The sequence below is a fragment of the Girardinichthys multiradiatus genome, chromosome 14 (genome assembly GCF_021462225.1).
Source record: "Girardinichthys multiradiatus isolate DD_20200921_A chromosome 14, DD_fGirMul_XY1, whole genome shotgun sequence".
In the NCBI taxonomy this organism is placed as follows: Eukaryota; Metazoa; Chordata; class Actinopteri; order Cyprinodontiformes; family Goodeidae; genus Girardinichthys; species Girardinichthys multiradiatus.
In genome coordinates this window covers 7,081,907-7,098,133 of record NC_061807.1, presented here as the reverse complement: position 1 = coordinate 7,098,133, position 16,227 = coordinate 7,081,907, and the positions used below count along the sequence as shown (strand labels likewise).

The 16,227-nt window shown below is 45.3% G+C and overlaps 2 protein-coding genes across 2 annotated transcripts; one reads left to right on the top strand and one right to left on the bottom strand.

The window, feature by feature from the left end:
* Positions 1-2,762: 2,762 nt before the first annotated feature.
* Positions 2,763-6,865, bottom strand: LOC124880624 (myelin-oligodendrocyte glycoprotein-like). Its single transcript, XM_047385902.1, has 2 exons — positions 6,732-6,865; positions 2,763-3,196 (listed from the first exon to the last, which is right to left on the bottom strand). The coding sequence occupies exons 1-2, from the start codon at positions 6,790-6,792 to the stop codon at positions 2,769-2,771; spliced, it is 489 nt and encodes a 162-aa protein (XP_047241858.1). The 5' UTR covers positions 6,793-6,865; the 3' UTR covers positions 2,763-2,768.
* A 1,086-nt stretch (positions 6,866-7,951) lies between these two features.
* Positions 7,952-16,227, top strand: LOC124880606. The gene is made up of 9 exons (XM_047385879.1): positions 7,952-7,961; positions 8,721-8,756; positions 9,073-9,333; positions 9,413-9,655; positions 9,730-9,906; positions 10,361-10,423; positions 11,896-11,955; positions 13,721-13,810; positions 15,627-16,227. The coding sequence occupies exons 4-9, from the start codon at positions 9,451-9,453 to the stop codon at positions 15,716-15,718; spliced, it is 687 nt and encodes a 228-aa protein (XP_047241835.1). The 5' UTR covers positions 7,952-7,961; positions 8,721-8,756; positions 9,073-9,333; positions 9,413-9,450; the 3' UTR covers positions 15,719-16,227.

The following is a 16,227-nucleotide window of genomic DNA, read 5'->3' as shown; positions in this document are numbered from 1 at the left end:
GACCCGATGTATTCCAGCCCAGCCTAACAGGAATGAAATCTACTCTTTAGGTTAACTTCATTTTTAACCGTTTTAAAGGTTTTCTGGGACCTGGTTTTAATCTCTGAGGTCTCAGATCTGGATCTGAGGAACAGCCTTTAGTTTTATGTTATAACCTTCATGTCTGCTGCAGAACGTTGATGTGAAAATGGTGAGTTCTCACTTTCACTCCCAGTTAAGCCGATGATGATGAGCTGTTTTTATAACCAATGGAAATATGTGTATAACTTCAGATGTTTTCCAGATTTAATAAAGCTTTGACCCGGTTCTGTTTTCAGCAGTGTTCATGTAAATAAAACAGAGAGCTGCTGTTTTCACTCCTGTTGAATCTGTCGTTGTTGTTCAGGAAGTGACATCACATCCTGCAGAGGAGCACAAACTGTTGATCAACAGGAACTCTCATTCCAGCCTGAGAGCTCGGTTCTGAACACAGGATGTTCTCAGCAGAACTGTTCTGAAATACTGTTATTGTGAGATCTTTTTATAGAGAAAAATGGTTTGGAAACAGTTGTTTCACAGCCTGGTTCTGAGTCCAGAACCAAGTTCCAGCTGAAACTAAATGTGTCCTGAAGGATTAAAACTCCCAACCTTTAATGTTCAGAACGGATCCTGAGGTTAACTTTACTGATGGACTGAATCATCTCTACCACAGAGAAAACCTGGTTTTGGTTCTGATCAGATGGTGGTTCTGTTCTGCCTCCTACAGAGTGAGGTTCCTCTTCGTGTCCGAAATACTACGGCAGCTGGACAATAAACTCTGTTGGTTCTGGACGCTTCCTGTCCGCCTCAGAGGAGCTGCAGCTTCCACAGAACCGAGCAGAACTTTATCTCTTCTGATCTGGGAGAAGGTTCCTCCTGCAGGGCCCGGACAGCCCAAATGTTGAAGTACAAGTTGGATTAAAACGTAACGTTTCCATCAGAAAGTACATTATAAATACAGGAATATTTATCACTAATCTCAGGCTCTGCTTCAGGCCAGATTAAAAAACAGCTCCTCACAAGGACACCGATATGGGTTCACTTACTGTCATTTGGACCAGGAGTCTGGAACTCTTCTAAATAGCTGTATGCCATCCAATAAATCTAATAAAGGTAAGTCAGAGTGAGCGTTGAAGATGCTACAAGTCGTGTTTAAACAGTTATCCAGTTGACATTTGAACATTCATAGCATCATTGCAGGCTCTAGACCCAGTAGCCCCACAGCTGGAGGCTTGCCAGATTTTAGAACCTGACGAGACTGGCTCGGTTCTGGGGTCCGTCCTACAACATTTTAGTTGGCACGTTATTCACAATGTAAATATTTTGGCCTAAAACTATATAGAATAAATACAAGAAATGCACAAGTCCAATCAAATAAAAATGCTCAATTTTTGTTGGTAAAATGTTCATTTGTTTTTTAACTGCAGCTCCGTATAAAATGAACGCATCAATACCTGGGAAAGCAACATCCGGTGGTTTGGCAAACCGTTTTCTGTTAGCATCACCACTCGAGTGGTCAGACTGAAGTTTTTAATCTGGCCTTCAGCTGATCACTGCTGACCTTTATTGGGTTCGAAGCTCCACCATGTGGTAGAATCAGAACAATAAAGGGTCCAACTCAGGCGTTTAGTCCTTGCTTCAGTGTTTCATGTGAAAACGTGCAGCAACACAACAGCAACTAGCATTAGAAAAGGAGATGCAGACATACAAATAAAGACATTTTTCATTAACACAGAATCATTTCATGCATCTGCAAACATAACTTTCACAAAGTTGCATTTTAGCCGCAGCTCGAGTCTGCCGGCACCCGCTGAGTCACTCCTAATCAAGACAGAAACTGGAAGTTTAGTTTACACACCCTCACAAAGCTCATGAAGGATCCACAAAGACCTTTAACCTGTAAAAGGGTCACATGGAACATTTAAAGGCTGATATGAACAGCGAACAACAACACATTTCAGTTTAAACCTGTGTTCAGGCTCGGATCCAAGCAGCCCGTCATTAGACATGAGGGAAGACCAGACTCCTACCTGGACACGCCCCGATGACACCTGTACATACGTGTGAATACGCTCTGCACGTCTGAGGCTCTGATTGTGAGGTTTTAAATGTAAAATCAGACAGACGCATCCATAAATGGTTTGGACCACCTACCTGAAACTCACTAACAGGGGTCAAAGGTCGTCTCATGTCCTGGACGCCCCTCTTCCCAGTAAGTGATCGTCAGCTTAAGTTTTAGCTTCTAATCTGCGGTTGAGTGTTGATTTTTGTAGTCCAGTTGCCATAAGTTAGACAAGACGGCCCTGCAGAGGATAGGGAGGGGACCCACCCTCTGAGCTTTGATCTAAAACAACTAAACAGCTTTGGTTTTATTCTCAGAAGAACAGAAACGTGAAAATAAACCAGCTAACGAGAAGAAGGGGGGGAGCCAACTGGGAGTCTTCATGGACTCAGGAGGACAAGGTCAGGACATCTCAGATCTAAACGCATCCATCCTTCCTGATTATTTTAGGTGGAGTAAAATGATTTGTTGGGTATGTTTCTGCTGCACCATGATGTTTCAAATCTCTGCTGCTCGGTCAGCCAGTTGATGACGTGACGTTTTATTTCGCCTGAACAACAACAAACCAACGCCACCAACAGCAACACAAGCCACGAAGACTCCGACCCAGACAGGAATGTTCGGGTCGGTTTCTTCTTCTGTAGCTACTTTCTCAGCATGTCCTCTGTCCTCCTCCGGTTCCTGCAGATCAGACACAGCAGTTAACATCAGCTTCCTGACGGGTCAGGACAGAATCCTCCAGGGTCTGAACTTTCTGTTTTTTTCTGAACGTACCTGAATGCATCATGTTTCTCAGCTGGATGACCTCAGAGTGTTCCTTCGCCCCGCTCCATGTGCTGCTCATCAGAACCCGACACCTATACGTCCCCATGTCCTCAAGAGAGACGTTCTTCAGGACCACAGAGACGTCTCCATTCTGAACACCAGACGGGTTCTGTAGAACAACCCGACCTCTGAAAGATGGATGCTGGTACTTTTCATATGAGCGGCCATTACGGTAGAAGAAGAAACATTCATCTGCTGGCAGATCAGCTTTGGTCCACTCCAGTACCGTGGCCGAGGCGCCGCTGGGAGCCCGGCACTCCAGAACAGCATCTTCTCCTGGTTTCACCTCCACTGCAACAACAGAACCAGGCCTGATCATTAAAGAGTCTGCAGATAATATGAGAGCCCGGTCCAGACCTGTTAAAGTCTCATCAGCTCAGGCTGTCTTAAGTACAGCCAGGTCCAACAAGCACCACCCTGAGCTGTGCAGCTTCCTGTTGGTTCTGTTGGGCTTGTTGCTGCTTGAGGGACAACATGTTGAACCCAAAAGTCAGTGTCTCAGAAAATTAGAATACTGTGAAAAAGTCCATTATTGGACACTCATGGTGTCCCCGTCTAATCAGTTAATTAACTTAGAAGACCTGCAAAGGTTTCCTGAGCCTTTAAACGGTCTCTCACTCTGGGTCAAAGGTCACACAATCATGGGGAAGACCTCTGACTGGACAGATGTCCAGAATACAGTCATGGACACCCTCCACAAGGGGAAGCTACAAAAGGTCATTGCTGCAGAAGCTGGTTGTTCAGAGTTCTGTATCCAAGAATATTAACAGAAAAGTGAGTGGAAGGAAGAAGTGTGGTAGGAAAAGGTGCACCAGCAACAGGGAGAGCCGTAGCCTGGAGAGGATTGTCCAGCGAAATCCTATTCAAGAATTTGGGGTAGCTTCAGAAAAAGTGGCCCGAGGCTGGAGTTGGTACATCAAGAACCGCCACACACAGACGGATACCAGACATGGGCTACAAATGCCACATTCCTCGTGTCAAGCCACTCCTGAACCAGAGACAACGTCAGAACCGTCTTACCTGGGCTGAGGAGAAAAGGAACTGGGCCGCTGCCGAGTGGCCCAGAGTCCTGTTTTCAGATGGAGTAAATTCTGCATTTCCTTTGGAGATCAAGGTCCCAGAGTCTGGAGGAAGAGTGGAGAGGATCAGAATCCACGTACCTTGAAGTCCAGTGTTTCCACAGTCAGTGATGGTGGTTCTGGTCCACTGGGTTTTCTGAAGTCCAGTCAATGCAGCCATGGACATTCTAGAGCACCTCATGTTTCTTTCTGCTGACCAGCTGCATGGAGATGCTGATTTGATTTTCCAGCAGAACTTGGTACCGGCCCACACTGCCAAAGGTACCAGAAGCTGATTCAGTGACCATGGTGTTCCTGTTCTTGACTGGCCAGCAAACGGGCCGTGCCCAGAACCCCATAGTAGGTCTATGGGCTGTTATCGAGAGGAAGATGAGAGACCAGAACCAACAAGGCAGATGACCTGAAGGCAGCTATCAAAGCAACCTGGGCTTCCAGAACACCTCAACAGAACCACAGGTTGATCGCCTCCATGACACGCTGCATTGATGCAGAAGAGGACCAATGAAGATACTTTCAGAAAGCTGGGATTTGGGTTCAAACCTCCTTCTCTGATTGGTCGAATGTGATATTCTAGTTTTCTAAGACCTACAGGTCCTTCTCAAAATATTAGCATATTGTGATAAAGTTAATTATTTTCCATAATGTAATGATGAAAATTTAACATTCATATATTTTAGATTCATTGCACACTAACTGAAATATTTCAGGTCTTTTATTGTCTTAATACGGATGATTTTGGCATACAGCTCATGAAAACCCAAAATTCCTATCTCACAAAATTAGCATATTTCATCCGACCAATAAAAGAAAAGTGTTTTTAATACAAAAAACGTCAACCTTCAAATAATCATGTACAGTTATGCACTCAATACTTGGTCGGGAATCCTTTGGCAGAAATGACTGCTTCAATGCGGCGTGGCATGGAGGCAATCAGCCTGTGGCACTGCTGAGGTCTTATGGAGGCCCAGGATGCTTCGATAGCGGCCTTTAGCTCATCCAGAGTGTTGGGTCTTGAGTCTCTCAACGTTCTCTTCACAATATCCCACAGATTCTCTATGGGGTTCAGGTCAGGAGAGTTGGCAGGTCAATTGAGCACAGTGATACCATGGTCAGTAAACCATTTACCAGTGGTTTTGGCACTGTGAGCAGGTGCCAGGTCGTGCTGAAAAATGAAATCTTCATCTCCATAAAGCTTTTCAGCAGATGGAAGCATGAAGTGCTCCAAAATCTCCTGATAGCTAGCTGCATTGACCCTGCCCTTGATAAAACACAGTGGACCAACACCAGCAGCTGACACGGCACCCCAGACCATCACTGACTGTGGGTACTTGACACTGGACTTCTGGCATTTTGGCATTTCCTTCTCCCCAGTCTTCCTCCAGACTCTGGCACCTTGATTTCTGAATGACATGCAGAATTTGCTTTCATCCGAAAAAAGTACTTTGGACCATTGAGCAACAGTCCAGTGCTGCTTCTCTGTAGCCCAGGTCAGGCGCTTCTGCCGCTGTTTCTGGTTCAAAAGTGGCTTGACCTGGGGAATGCGGCACCTGTAGCCCATTTCCTGCACACGCCTGTGCACGATGGCTCTGGATGTTTCTACTCCAGACTCAGTCCACTGCTTCCGCAGGTCCCCCAAGGTCTGGAATCGGCCCTTCTCCACAATCTTCCTCAGGGTCCGGTCACCTCTTCTCGTTGTGCAGCGTTTTCTGCCACACTTTTTCCTTCCCACAGACTTCCCACTGAGGTGCCTTGATACAGCACTCTGGGAACAGCCTATTCGTTCAGAAATTTCTTTCTGTGTCTTACCCTCTTGCTTGAGGGTGTCAATAGTGGCCTTCTGGACAGCAGTCAGGTCGGCAGTCTTACCCATGATTGGAGTTTTGAGTGATGAACCAGGCTGGGAGTTTTAAAGGCCTCAGGAATCTTTTAGTTGGTCTGTGCTCTTTGTTCCCTGCTGGTTCCTCTGTTCGTTCACACTCTGTTCTGCCCGTTTGCTACACCAGGACTTAGTTCTGTGTTTGCTTCGTTCCTGCAAGGAGTACACATGTACGTTTTTGGATTCACTCATGTTTGTACCTGCAATGTTTTTGCTACGTTTTTGAAATCCTTTTGAATAAAACGGAAGACTGCTTTGAAATGCTGCATCCAAGCCCTTGTCTGCACTTTGGTCCACACCAAAACCACACCGTGACAGAGAGGGGTATTAGAGTCCTAAACTGCCATTGACAAGAACACAATCTTTACCACAAAATCCCTTACAACCCCAATGAGCAGTTGAAAAATGAAAAAGCCCTGATTTTCTTTTTAAAAAAGGAGTACAAAGATATGATGACAGCACAAGAGGTTATAAGCCATAATCTTCACTGTTACAAAGAATAAAAGCTGGAAATATTTGACTCTATGTGGAATGATCTCAATAAAATAAACTTTCACTTTCTGAAATGAAGCCTACTCTCGGCTCCACCCGTTACAGAGAGTGGAGCAAACGCCTACAATGTTATTAGGATAAAGGTGAAGCCTGACGCGGTTCTAGCTGGTTTCAACAGTCTGGTCAGAAGGTCTGAAGAACCCTCATTCTGTGTGCAAGCAGCAGTAAAAACGTCTAATAAGGCATTTAATAAACATGTTTCATATTTTCTTCCTGTGTTCCTGTAAGGAGACATGGGTCACTTTAATACTGAGATGTACCTGTACACACTGGCAGCTCAATGCTGACGTCACCAACGACCAGAACCCACAGAACTCACCTTCAGATGCAGAAATCTGCAGGATCAGCGGCAAACATGCGAAGGACTGCAGAAACATCATGTCTGCAGCAGAAACATCATGTCTGCAGCAGAAACATCATGTCTGCAGCAGAAACATCATGTCTGCAGCAGAAACATCAGAAGTGAGTCAGCAGCTGCAAGACCTGAGAAACCGAAACTGTTGATCTGCTGTAAACAAACCACGTCATCGCCTCCAGCACGCCCCCTAGCGGCAGCAAGGTGGAGTCAGAAGAATACATTTTAGACACAATCTGACATATAAACCTGCATGTTATATAGAATAGAATAGAAATATTCTTTGTGGGTGAAAAGCAACATTTCTTCAAAGCGTCTCTGAAGGCGTCTGTCAGCTCGATATATTGAAAACATCTACAAATCAAACAGGAAAAAGTCTAAAAAACATGAGAGAATAAACTAAAATGTCCAGAGAGCAGAAGACAAGAAGACAGGAAGAAACTAAACACCAAGGAATCAACCTGTATGGCAAGACCTCGATGGCAATAATATATGGATCCTAGACCACGATGACCATCAGGTATATTAGCTAGTCAGCCCTGACGCTACAGCACAGGACGAAACACACACAGATTATTAACGCTGAAAATAAAACACTTGTTGACAGAAACAGAAACCCAAACAGGGCCACTAAGAGGGAAAACTAGTCAGTCATGTTCTGTTTAGGTCAGCAGGGGGCGCACAACATGAAGTAATGAAGCTTTCTCTCTAATCCTTCCATCCTAAATTTATTGCCTAATAAAAAGAAAGTTTAAATTAAACTCGACCAAACTTTCTGCTTCACCTCCAGTCTTCTCCTAGCTACCTTCATCCAGCCCATTTTGATTCTTCATTTGGTTTTTTCTGTGTTTTAGGGTAAAATTTCAGACGTTTGTTACATAAATGTCTCTAAATGAGGAGCAGCAACGGGGCAGTGGAGGCCCCAAGAATGAGTTCAAAAGATTACAACCTGAGATATGGTCAGAAGTGGTTAATGAAGCCACGTTTCATGGTTAGGAGTTCCTGAGTTTCTGTGTGATCTTGACCTTAAATCCATAGTTGTAACAATCTGAGCTGAAGAGCTAAACAGGTGAAGGTCTTATTTCCTGTTTAAGTAGCATAAAAACTAACCACAGGACAGAGGAAGGGGAGGACCCACCTTCATCTTGATTTCACAGAAACTCTGAGGAACAATGAGAGGAACATGGCTGCTGTGTGAGTAAAACGTATTATTAATATCTGAACTATTTTATTTAAAGCAGGCTGGTTGAGATGAGACTAGATGGAGAACATTTTCATTCAACTGTATTATTGGTGGTCATTAAAGTAGCAACTCAGCCGTCAGGAGACCTGGAAACAGATTCAATTTGGAAGAATGAAAAATTCAACCCTTTTTTCTGAGTTGTGACTCATTTTTGTTGCTCTGGGAAACAGTCGGTCGTTCAGCAGCACCTGATGACGTTTTAAGCCTTTAAAATGCAGCATCTCCAGACTGTTATAAAGCTAAGCTCACATCATGAACTTCAGATCAGCAAATATGATTCACATAGTTTGGAGGAGAGGGCAGACCTGTTGCCTTGCAGCTAGAAGGTCCTGGGTTCCAATCCCTGCTTGGGGCTTTCTGCATGAATGTTTCATGTTCTCCCTGTGCATGCAGGGGTTCTCTCTGGGTACTACAGCGTTCTCCTACAGACCTAAACCATGACTGTTAGATTAACTGGTGTGTTAGGTATGAGTGCATGGTTGGACCACCGACGCTGCAGATAGAAGCAGAATATATTTATGTTCTGACTAAATGTGATGATAAATTGATGTTTTTCCTCAACATTCTACTGTTTTATACAATATGAAGAGTTTTTGTCTTTCTCAGTGTTACATTCTGTTCACTGCATGATTAAACTTCTTCTTCTTCCATGTTATCTATGGCACTGTGGTCCAGACCTGTTTCTGAATAAAATGTATCAATCCTTTTAGTGCTGACATCAGAACTTCTCTGGACATCAAACCAAGGTTAGGAAATTCATCCCAAATCACTCCTGTCAGACCTCAAACACAACCAGGTCTAGTGCTCCTCCTCCATGTCTGACCCGGCCTACATGGATGGGTCAGACGGGTCAGACGGAGGCCTCTTCAGATAAACACTAAATACTTAGTTATTTAAATCATTTTAATACTCAAGGTCAGATGTTTAAAGTGACTTCTTGGTCTTCATGGTCTCATTTGAAGTTCAAATACCTCACACCCTTGTGTCTTGGAATAAGAGTGCTGTTTTTGTTACATGGAATAATTTAATGATATATTTCCTAACATTTTAAACACTTTTCAGCTGGTCTGACTGTGAGTCCCAGTAGATCTCAGTTCTTTAAAGATGAATCTGTGTCTCTGAGCTGTGAGGAGGACAACATCTCTGCTGGATGGACTGTGAGGAGAAACACAACCAGAGAAACCAGAGCTGAGTGTGATGAATGGGGTCAAGCTGCTAACTCCTTCTGTTCCTTAACTGGCACCATCCCATTAGACACTGGAGTGTACTGGTGTGAGTCCAGAGAGGGAGCAGCCAGCAGCAGCATCCAGCTCACTGTCTCTGGTAAGATCAGACTGTGGAGTTAGTGTTGATGAAGCTGTGTGGAAATGGATGAAATGCTGTAGTTTGTCTCTGTGTTGAGGTGGATCAGTGATCCTGCAGAGTCCTGTCCTCCCTGTGATGGAGGGAGATGACGTCACTCTGAGCTGTCAAACAAAGACTTCCTCCAACCTCCCAGCTGCTTTCATTAAAGATGGCTCCCTCATCAGGACTGAGCCTGCAGGTCACATGACCCTCCACCATGTGACCAGCTCTGATGAAGGTCTCTACAAGTGTAACATCAGTGGTCATGGAGAGTCTCCATCCAGCTGGATCTCTGTCTCAGGTCAGCAGCTTCTCTGACTGCTTCAACCTTCATTATGAGACAAGATCTAAATAATTATCTTTGGTTCATTTCAGAGAAAAACACCATGACTCCTCCACCTACATCCACCTCTCCTCCACCTGCATCCACCTCTCCTCCACCTGACTCTCTGTCTCATTTCTACATGATCCTTCCTCTTGCATGTGTTGGTGTTTCAGTTCTTCTGCTCTTACTGGTTCTTCTGGTGAGACGCCTCTGCAGGAAAGCTGCAGGTAACCTGATGTTTCAGAACCGATGTTGAACGTATTTCTGTAATTTTTATTTAGTTCAGCTTCTCGAACTCTTTCTATGTTCATCTCTTCTCTGTCATGTTGCATGTTTCTTTTATGTTAGTTGTATTTCTAGTGGTTCTAGTGCTAGATTGTGGTCTACGTATGAGAAGAAGGTCTGCTGCCACTCGGTTTCCTGTCTTCTGTTCTAGTTTCACTTTGAACCTCAGACCTCTGGGACAAAACATCATTTCACAGCTTTATCTAAGCTTTGGGTTTCAACATGTTTGTGGTAAAACATTTAATAACCCATAACCTCACACTTTTAATTGTAAAGAGACCACATGCCAGTTTGTTTCCACTTCACCGTTATGTTACAGCGTGTAGGTCTGTTTCAGGAAATCCTCAAACATGTCATAAATATGTACGTTAAGAGCAGACGACGTTTAATCTGCAGGTGGCGACCCAGCAGCACTTTGCCCATCAACGAGAAGAACAGCAGACATTACTGAAGCAACAGGTACATTTACTGTGCACCTCAGCTGGTTATGGTAACCTAAGGACAGCTGCTCATAAACAGGATGTTTTCATTTTCTTTCTTCAATCAGAGGTTAGGAGGACTTTCTACAATAAAACGGTGGTTTGAGCTTCCAATCAAATATGGGTTATGATCAAATCTTTCAGTGCTTCAACATCAGCAGGTTTTTTATCCAGCTCAGATAGTTCTGGGTCGGTTGTTTGGTTATGAGGTGAGGACCTACCGTGTCACCAGGAGGCAAACAAGATGAAACCTGGGTGATGAGTTGGTCTCCACCAGGTATTTAACTATATGGGAGATTATTTGGTAGAAACAGTTGGGAATGACTTCATCTCTGCCACATTCTGGTGGGACACCTACAAATGGCAGAAGAAGCTAACAGAAGCTCCCTCCATGTGGCCCAACGCCTGTAAAGAGGAACATCGGGATCAGGATGCAAGCTGGTGGTCAAGGCCAGGGGCCTTGAAGACCTCACTGAAGTAGATCATGTAGCTGTGGAGATAGTCATACACCCCCGGCTAAGTGCCTCGTGGGTTGCAAGATGAACGGTTCTGATTGTTCTCTGAGCTTCTGCACTAAACAGCAGTCCTCTTTGAGCCTGTGGATGGGGTCCTGAAAGGAATGTCATCTGGAGGTTCTGTGGAGGTCAAGGCGGACTTCAATGACCTTGTAACGTGTTTACCTGGAGGAACTGGATTGGGAAGAAAGCTTTGAGGAGGAGCAGCTGGTTCTTCTCTGCTTTAAGCTGCGTGTCTAATAATGTTCAGCATGTTTGGATGTTTAATGCATTGGATTTTAGTTTCCCTTTCTCTGGACCTCAGATGGTTCTCACACATCGACAATGTTCTGAAGAAGGTCCAGCAGAGACTGAGGCAACTCAAAAGTCCAACCTTCCCCAGGAGCTGCTGGTCATCTTCTCCACTGCCATCATCCAGTGTGTCCTGTCTTCATCCATCTCAGTCTGGTTTGGATCATCCACCAAACAGGACCGGTCCAGACTGCAACCAACAATCATCCAGGACTTATACAGGTCAAGGGTCAGGAACAGGCCAGCTAACATCTCTGCAGACCCCACACACCCTGCACACAGACTATTTAGGCTTTGACCTTCAGGTGGCGCTGCAGAGCGCTGTCTGCTAAAACCAGCCAAAGAGACAGTTTCTTCCTCCAGACTGTTTCTCTGATGGACACCATGAAGACCTCACAGCCTGAGTATTCAGCTCCTCTGCTGGGAACAAATGAGAACATTTCACTCCAACAACCTGCCTTCCATCTTATATATAGATTAAAACACACACTTCTCTTTGTCCTTATTTCTGTCTTTCTACACATTGTGGTTGTTGTTTGGACTGATGGTGATAGACGATGTGAGCGATAGAGACCCACATCAGGTTCCTTGTTCACAAACCTGGACAATAAAGTTTTGTTTCTGATGATTTTGTCTCCCTTTGCAGACAGTGACCCAGCAGCACTTTATTCATCAATGCGAAGAAGAACAGATGTTCCTGAAGCAGGTACATTTACTTTGTAACACGGCTTTTCTAACCAAAAACTGATGGTGGACGCTGTATCCCAGGTGTCTCCTGAGAAGATGAGAATTCATGGTCATAAGCTAATTTATGAGGTTAGCTTTTCCAGTAACCAAATGAAGTCCAGATATTTCTCTCCCTCAGAAGAACGTTTTAATCATTTAATCATGTGCCTGCTTGTCAATAGTCAGGTTATGGAGAAGGTGGTTTTCTTTGCCTTAGAAATGTTGGTCGAATCATACAAGGAATAATAAGGAAAGGAGGGTCCTCCAAGACACTGTTTGGTTGGCGCTTGGAGAGGAACGTACTCTGAAGGTTCTCCTTAATCCGGTTCCCATGTCCACCACAGTGTTACTGTCATGTTAAGGCGGATGAAGACCCAAATGCAGAGCATAATGGAGAAATGAGGATATTAAATAAATCAAGAAAACATACAGGGAGACCAGGATGTGGAACACAGGTAGACAAACAGACATGGAGCCAGGCTGTTTTCAGCAGGAACCAGTGAAGAACAAAGACTACCAGAGAGCATAAATGCTGAGGAACGGTGGAGAATGGACCAATGAATACAGGGAGCTAATCAGAGGGGAATCAGGAGCAGCTGGTGGAGAGAGAGGCTGAAGGCAACTGAAGGAGGGAGGCTAATTAGCACTGGTGAGCAGAGAATCCATGGAAACAACAAAACATCTAAGAGAACAGAAATGAGTAACAATGAAACAGGGAGGAATAAATCTAGAAGGAAATACAAACTAAAACATTTAACTCAGCAATCCTACAATGTCATCTAAACTCAAGAATGAATGATGGCTCTAATAAACAGGAATGAACTGAAATAACAGCAACAGAAGTGGAGACAACCGACAAGAAGCTCAAACTCAAAACCTAACAGAGGCAGATTATGACAGTCCTGCCTTGGGGGAAGATTTGTCCATGACCCTCACAAAGGTGGAGCAGGTGGTAACCCTGTTGCCTAGCAGCAGGAAGGTCCCAGATCCAGATCCCTGTCTGACAGGAGCTTCAGCTTCAAGCATGTCCTCCCTAGCCTGAGATGGACAGATGGATTGGACCTTTGTCTGCAGTAATAAAGGTTGATTTACTGTTTCATCTCATCTCCAACCTTCAACTCCTTCCCTGTTATTACTCATAGAGATATGTTATAACAGGGAAGGACATCCTGACCCCAAACAACTGAAATAAGTTTCCACTGTGGGTCGGCCGGGCTGTACCATCCAGAACAAGACGAAAAGAGCCGTTCCTCCTCCACATTTAAAGGAGCCACCTGAGGAGGACCAAACAAATCCCCCAATGATCGGAGAAGTCTTTTATCCTTTGGCTGGAAGCAACACGTCTGCCTCTGACAACAACCCAGCTTTAAAACGTTCTCCTTGACCCGTTATCTGAGCTCTTCACACCCTGATGCAACGTGTGAAAGTCTCACATGGCTTCTAACTGAAGCAGCAGCTCTGAGGTCATCCAGTTTCCTGTTATTAAAAACCTGATTTAGTGCTTGGTGTTCAGCAGCAGCAGCAGCAGCAGCAGCAGCAGCAGCAGCAGCAGCAGCAGCAGCAGCAGCAGCAGCAGCAGCAGCAGCAGCAGCAGCAGCAGCAGCAGCAGCAGCAGCAGCAGCAGCAGCAGCAGCAGCAGCAGCAGCAGCAGCAGCAGCAGCAGCAGCAGCAGCAGCAGCAGCAGCAGAAACCTCCATCATGTTACAGGAAGTCAGTTAACTGAGACAAACTGTTTTCTCTTGCAGGAACTGATCCAGGATCAGGTTACTCTTCAGTGAGGAGACACAGTGACATCATGTATGGGACAGTCAGCATCAGGATGAAGAGCAGGAGAGGTGAGTTTACTCTCTGCACCTCAAGCAGAAATCCTCAGATGTGACGTTCTTCTTCATGTTGTAGATGATCGGTTCTAACTGCAGAGTCAGAGCAGCTTCTGTGTGGTGGAGGTGTAGAACATACAATATTTAACAGGTTCAGACCAGAAATAACATCGTCCCTTTCTACTCAACGTTCTCCACCATCTGAACATTTGATCATTCACTGTGTTAACTGGAAATAAGTTGATATCCTGTCTGAGTTCTGATCCAGACACTATATGTTGTCCTTCCTTTGTTCTGGACTTTCCTGTAACTTTTACCTGGTCTGGATCTGTGGTCCTCCAGACCTTCTGAAGGTCCTTCTTGGCTTTCTGTCTACATCTCAGTTCAGTACCTGACCATTCTCCTTCCTTCAAGCCTCTTAAAGGCAGAATTGTTCTGGCCCAGCTCTGGCCCACACCACGCACTCATGCTTGTCCCGGATTCTGACCCTTTTGGTGGCCCAGATCTGGTTTTCTTGAGGTGACCCAGTTTCAGCAATCAGCCTGATGGGACTTCTCACCAACCTTTTAGAAGAAATAAGTTCTGAGTTTGGGTTCATATGGAAGTCCATAAGACTGTCGTTACATCTCCTTCCTGGCTGAGGAACAGGAACCCGGTCAGGACCTCGTCTTTAAAGAAACTGGAGACAGTTTGTGGAAATTCATTTGAAACCTGCTTGGAGATCAAATAAAAGTAACAAGTGGAAGTTTTCACAAAGATCAAGTGATGTTAAAGTAAAAACCAGTAAACTGAAAATAATTGGAGTAAAATCGATCATTTAAATGTAACAAAAAACTGCATTTTTTTAAAAGTCGGGTCGATTTTCATTTTTTTCAGTGCTTTGGATGATTAATTCAGGGGCGTCTAGATGTCCAGAGCTACCATCCTGGAGCTTTTAGACGCATCTCTCCTCCATCTCCTGAATCCCCTCATCAGCATCCAGTCATTCAGCTCTGCAGAGGCCTGGTAACGAGCTCGGTACCGGGCTCGGTACCAGGCCTCGGTACCGAGGCCTCGGTACCGGGCTCGGTACCAGGCTTGTTACCAGGCCTCGGTACCGGGCTCGGTACTGAGGCCTGGTAACAAGCCTGGTACCGAGGCCTGGTAACGAGCCCGGTACCGAGCCCGGTACCGAGGCCTGGTAACGAGCCCGGTGCTGAGGCCTGGTAACAAGCCTGGTACCGAGGCCTGGTAACGAGCCCGGTACCGAGCCCGGTACCGAGGCCTGGTAACGAGCCCGGTGCTGAGGCCTGGTAACGAGCCCGGTACCGAGGCCTGGTAATGAGCCCGGTACCGAGGCCTGGTACCGAGCCCGGTACTGAGGCCTGGTAACAAGCCTGGTACCGAGCCCGGTACCGAGGCCTGGTAACAAGCCCGGTACCGAGGGCTGGTACCAAGCCCGGTACCGAGGCCTGGTACCAAGCCCGGTACTGAGGCAGTCATTGGATTCAGATGTGTTGGAGCAGTGATGCATATAAAAGCTGCAGAATCTGGCGATCCGGACCCGGGCTGCTGAAGGACCATCATTCCTTGTGGTATCTGGACCAGGTGTGAGTCCACTATGTGGGCCAAAACAATGCTGCTGTGTGGGAAGGAATCAACCCGTGTTCTGTGGTCAAACAGTACAGAACCCGTTTAAAACTGGATCTTTAGGCTGTTTGTTACAAGCAGCCAATAACAACCAAACATTTAATTATCTGGATCTCTGAACGATGAAACCAGGAAACAGGATTTTACCTCCAAGGAGGTGATTCCTAAAGATCCAAACCTTGTTTCATCTGTTTATCTCCAGAACACCCAGCAGAACCAGAATCAGACGTCGTCTACTCTTTACTGAAGGCGACCATGGCACCACCACACGAGTCCGACCCGCCTTGCTGTTAACTGGATCTCCTCAGACCTCTGGACTAGACTGTATCCAAGTAGATGAAGTTCATCTCTTCAGTCCAATGCTGGAGCGGGCCGGGTGTTGGCCTGGCTCCAGTAGGAGCCAACTGGTTCTGTAAGGTTACAGGAGCTTTCTGGGATTTAGATTCTCCATATTCTGCCTGGACGTTTAACATTTATTCACAACCGACATAAATCTAGTGAAAGATTTAAAGCTACAGAAACGTTAATGATGAAGATGCAGGAAGTTTAAATGTGGTTTTAGTTCCACACATCAGAACTTTACTCTGTCAGCGGACTTACTGGACCTCAAGTTAGACGGATGACGAGCCCGATCTTCCATTTCAGAATCCTTTGTGTCTTATTTTATTTATAAGCGCAGATATTTAGACTTTTACATTCAGCGGTTCAACGTTTGTTCTAAAATAAAATCATTCAAGATAAAAAGCAGATTTTATGTTTCTATCCAGTTTATATTAATAAAGTCGACCCACATTTTTACCTGA

Coding starts and splice junctions, on each gene's coding strand:
- LOC124880606 (XM_047385879.1), top strand. CDS start 9,451: ATGGAGGGAGATGACGTCACTCTGAGCTGTCAAACAAAGACTTCCTCC. Junction 9,656..9,729: donor CAGCTGGATCTCTGTCTCAG/GTCAGCAGCTTC, acceptor GGTTCATTTCAG/AGAAAAACACCATGACTCCT. Junction 13,811..15,626: donor CAGGATGAAGAGCAGGAGAG/GTGAGTTTACTC, acceptor GTTTATCTCCAG/AACACCCAGCAGAACCAGAA.
- LOC124880624 (XM_047385902.1), bottom strand. CDS start 6,792: ATGATGTTTCTGCAGTCCTTCGCATGTTTGCCGCTGATCCTGCAGATT. Junction 3,197..6,731: donor GCAGATTTCTGCATCTGAAG/GTGAGTTCTGTG, acceptor CTGTTGTTGCAG/TGGAGGTGAAACCAGGAGAA.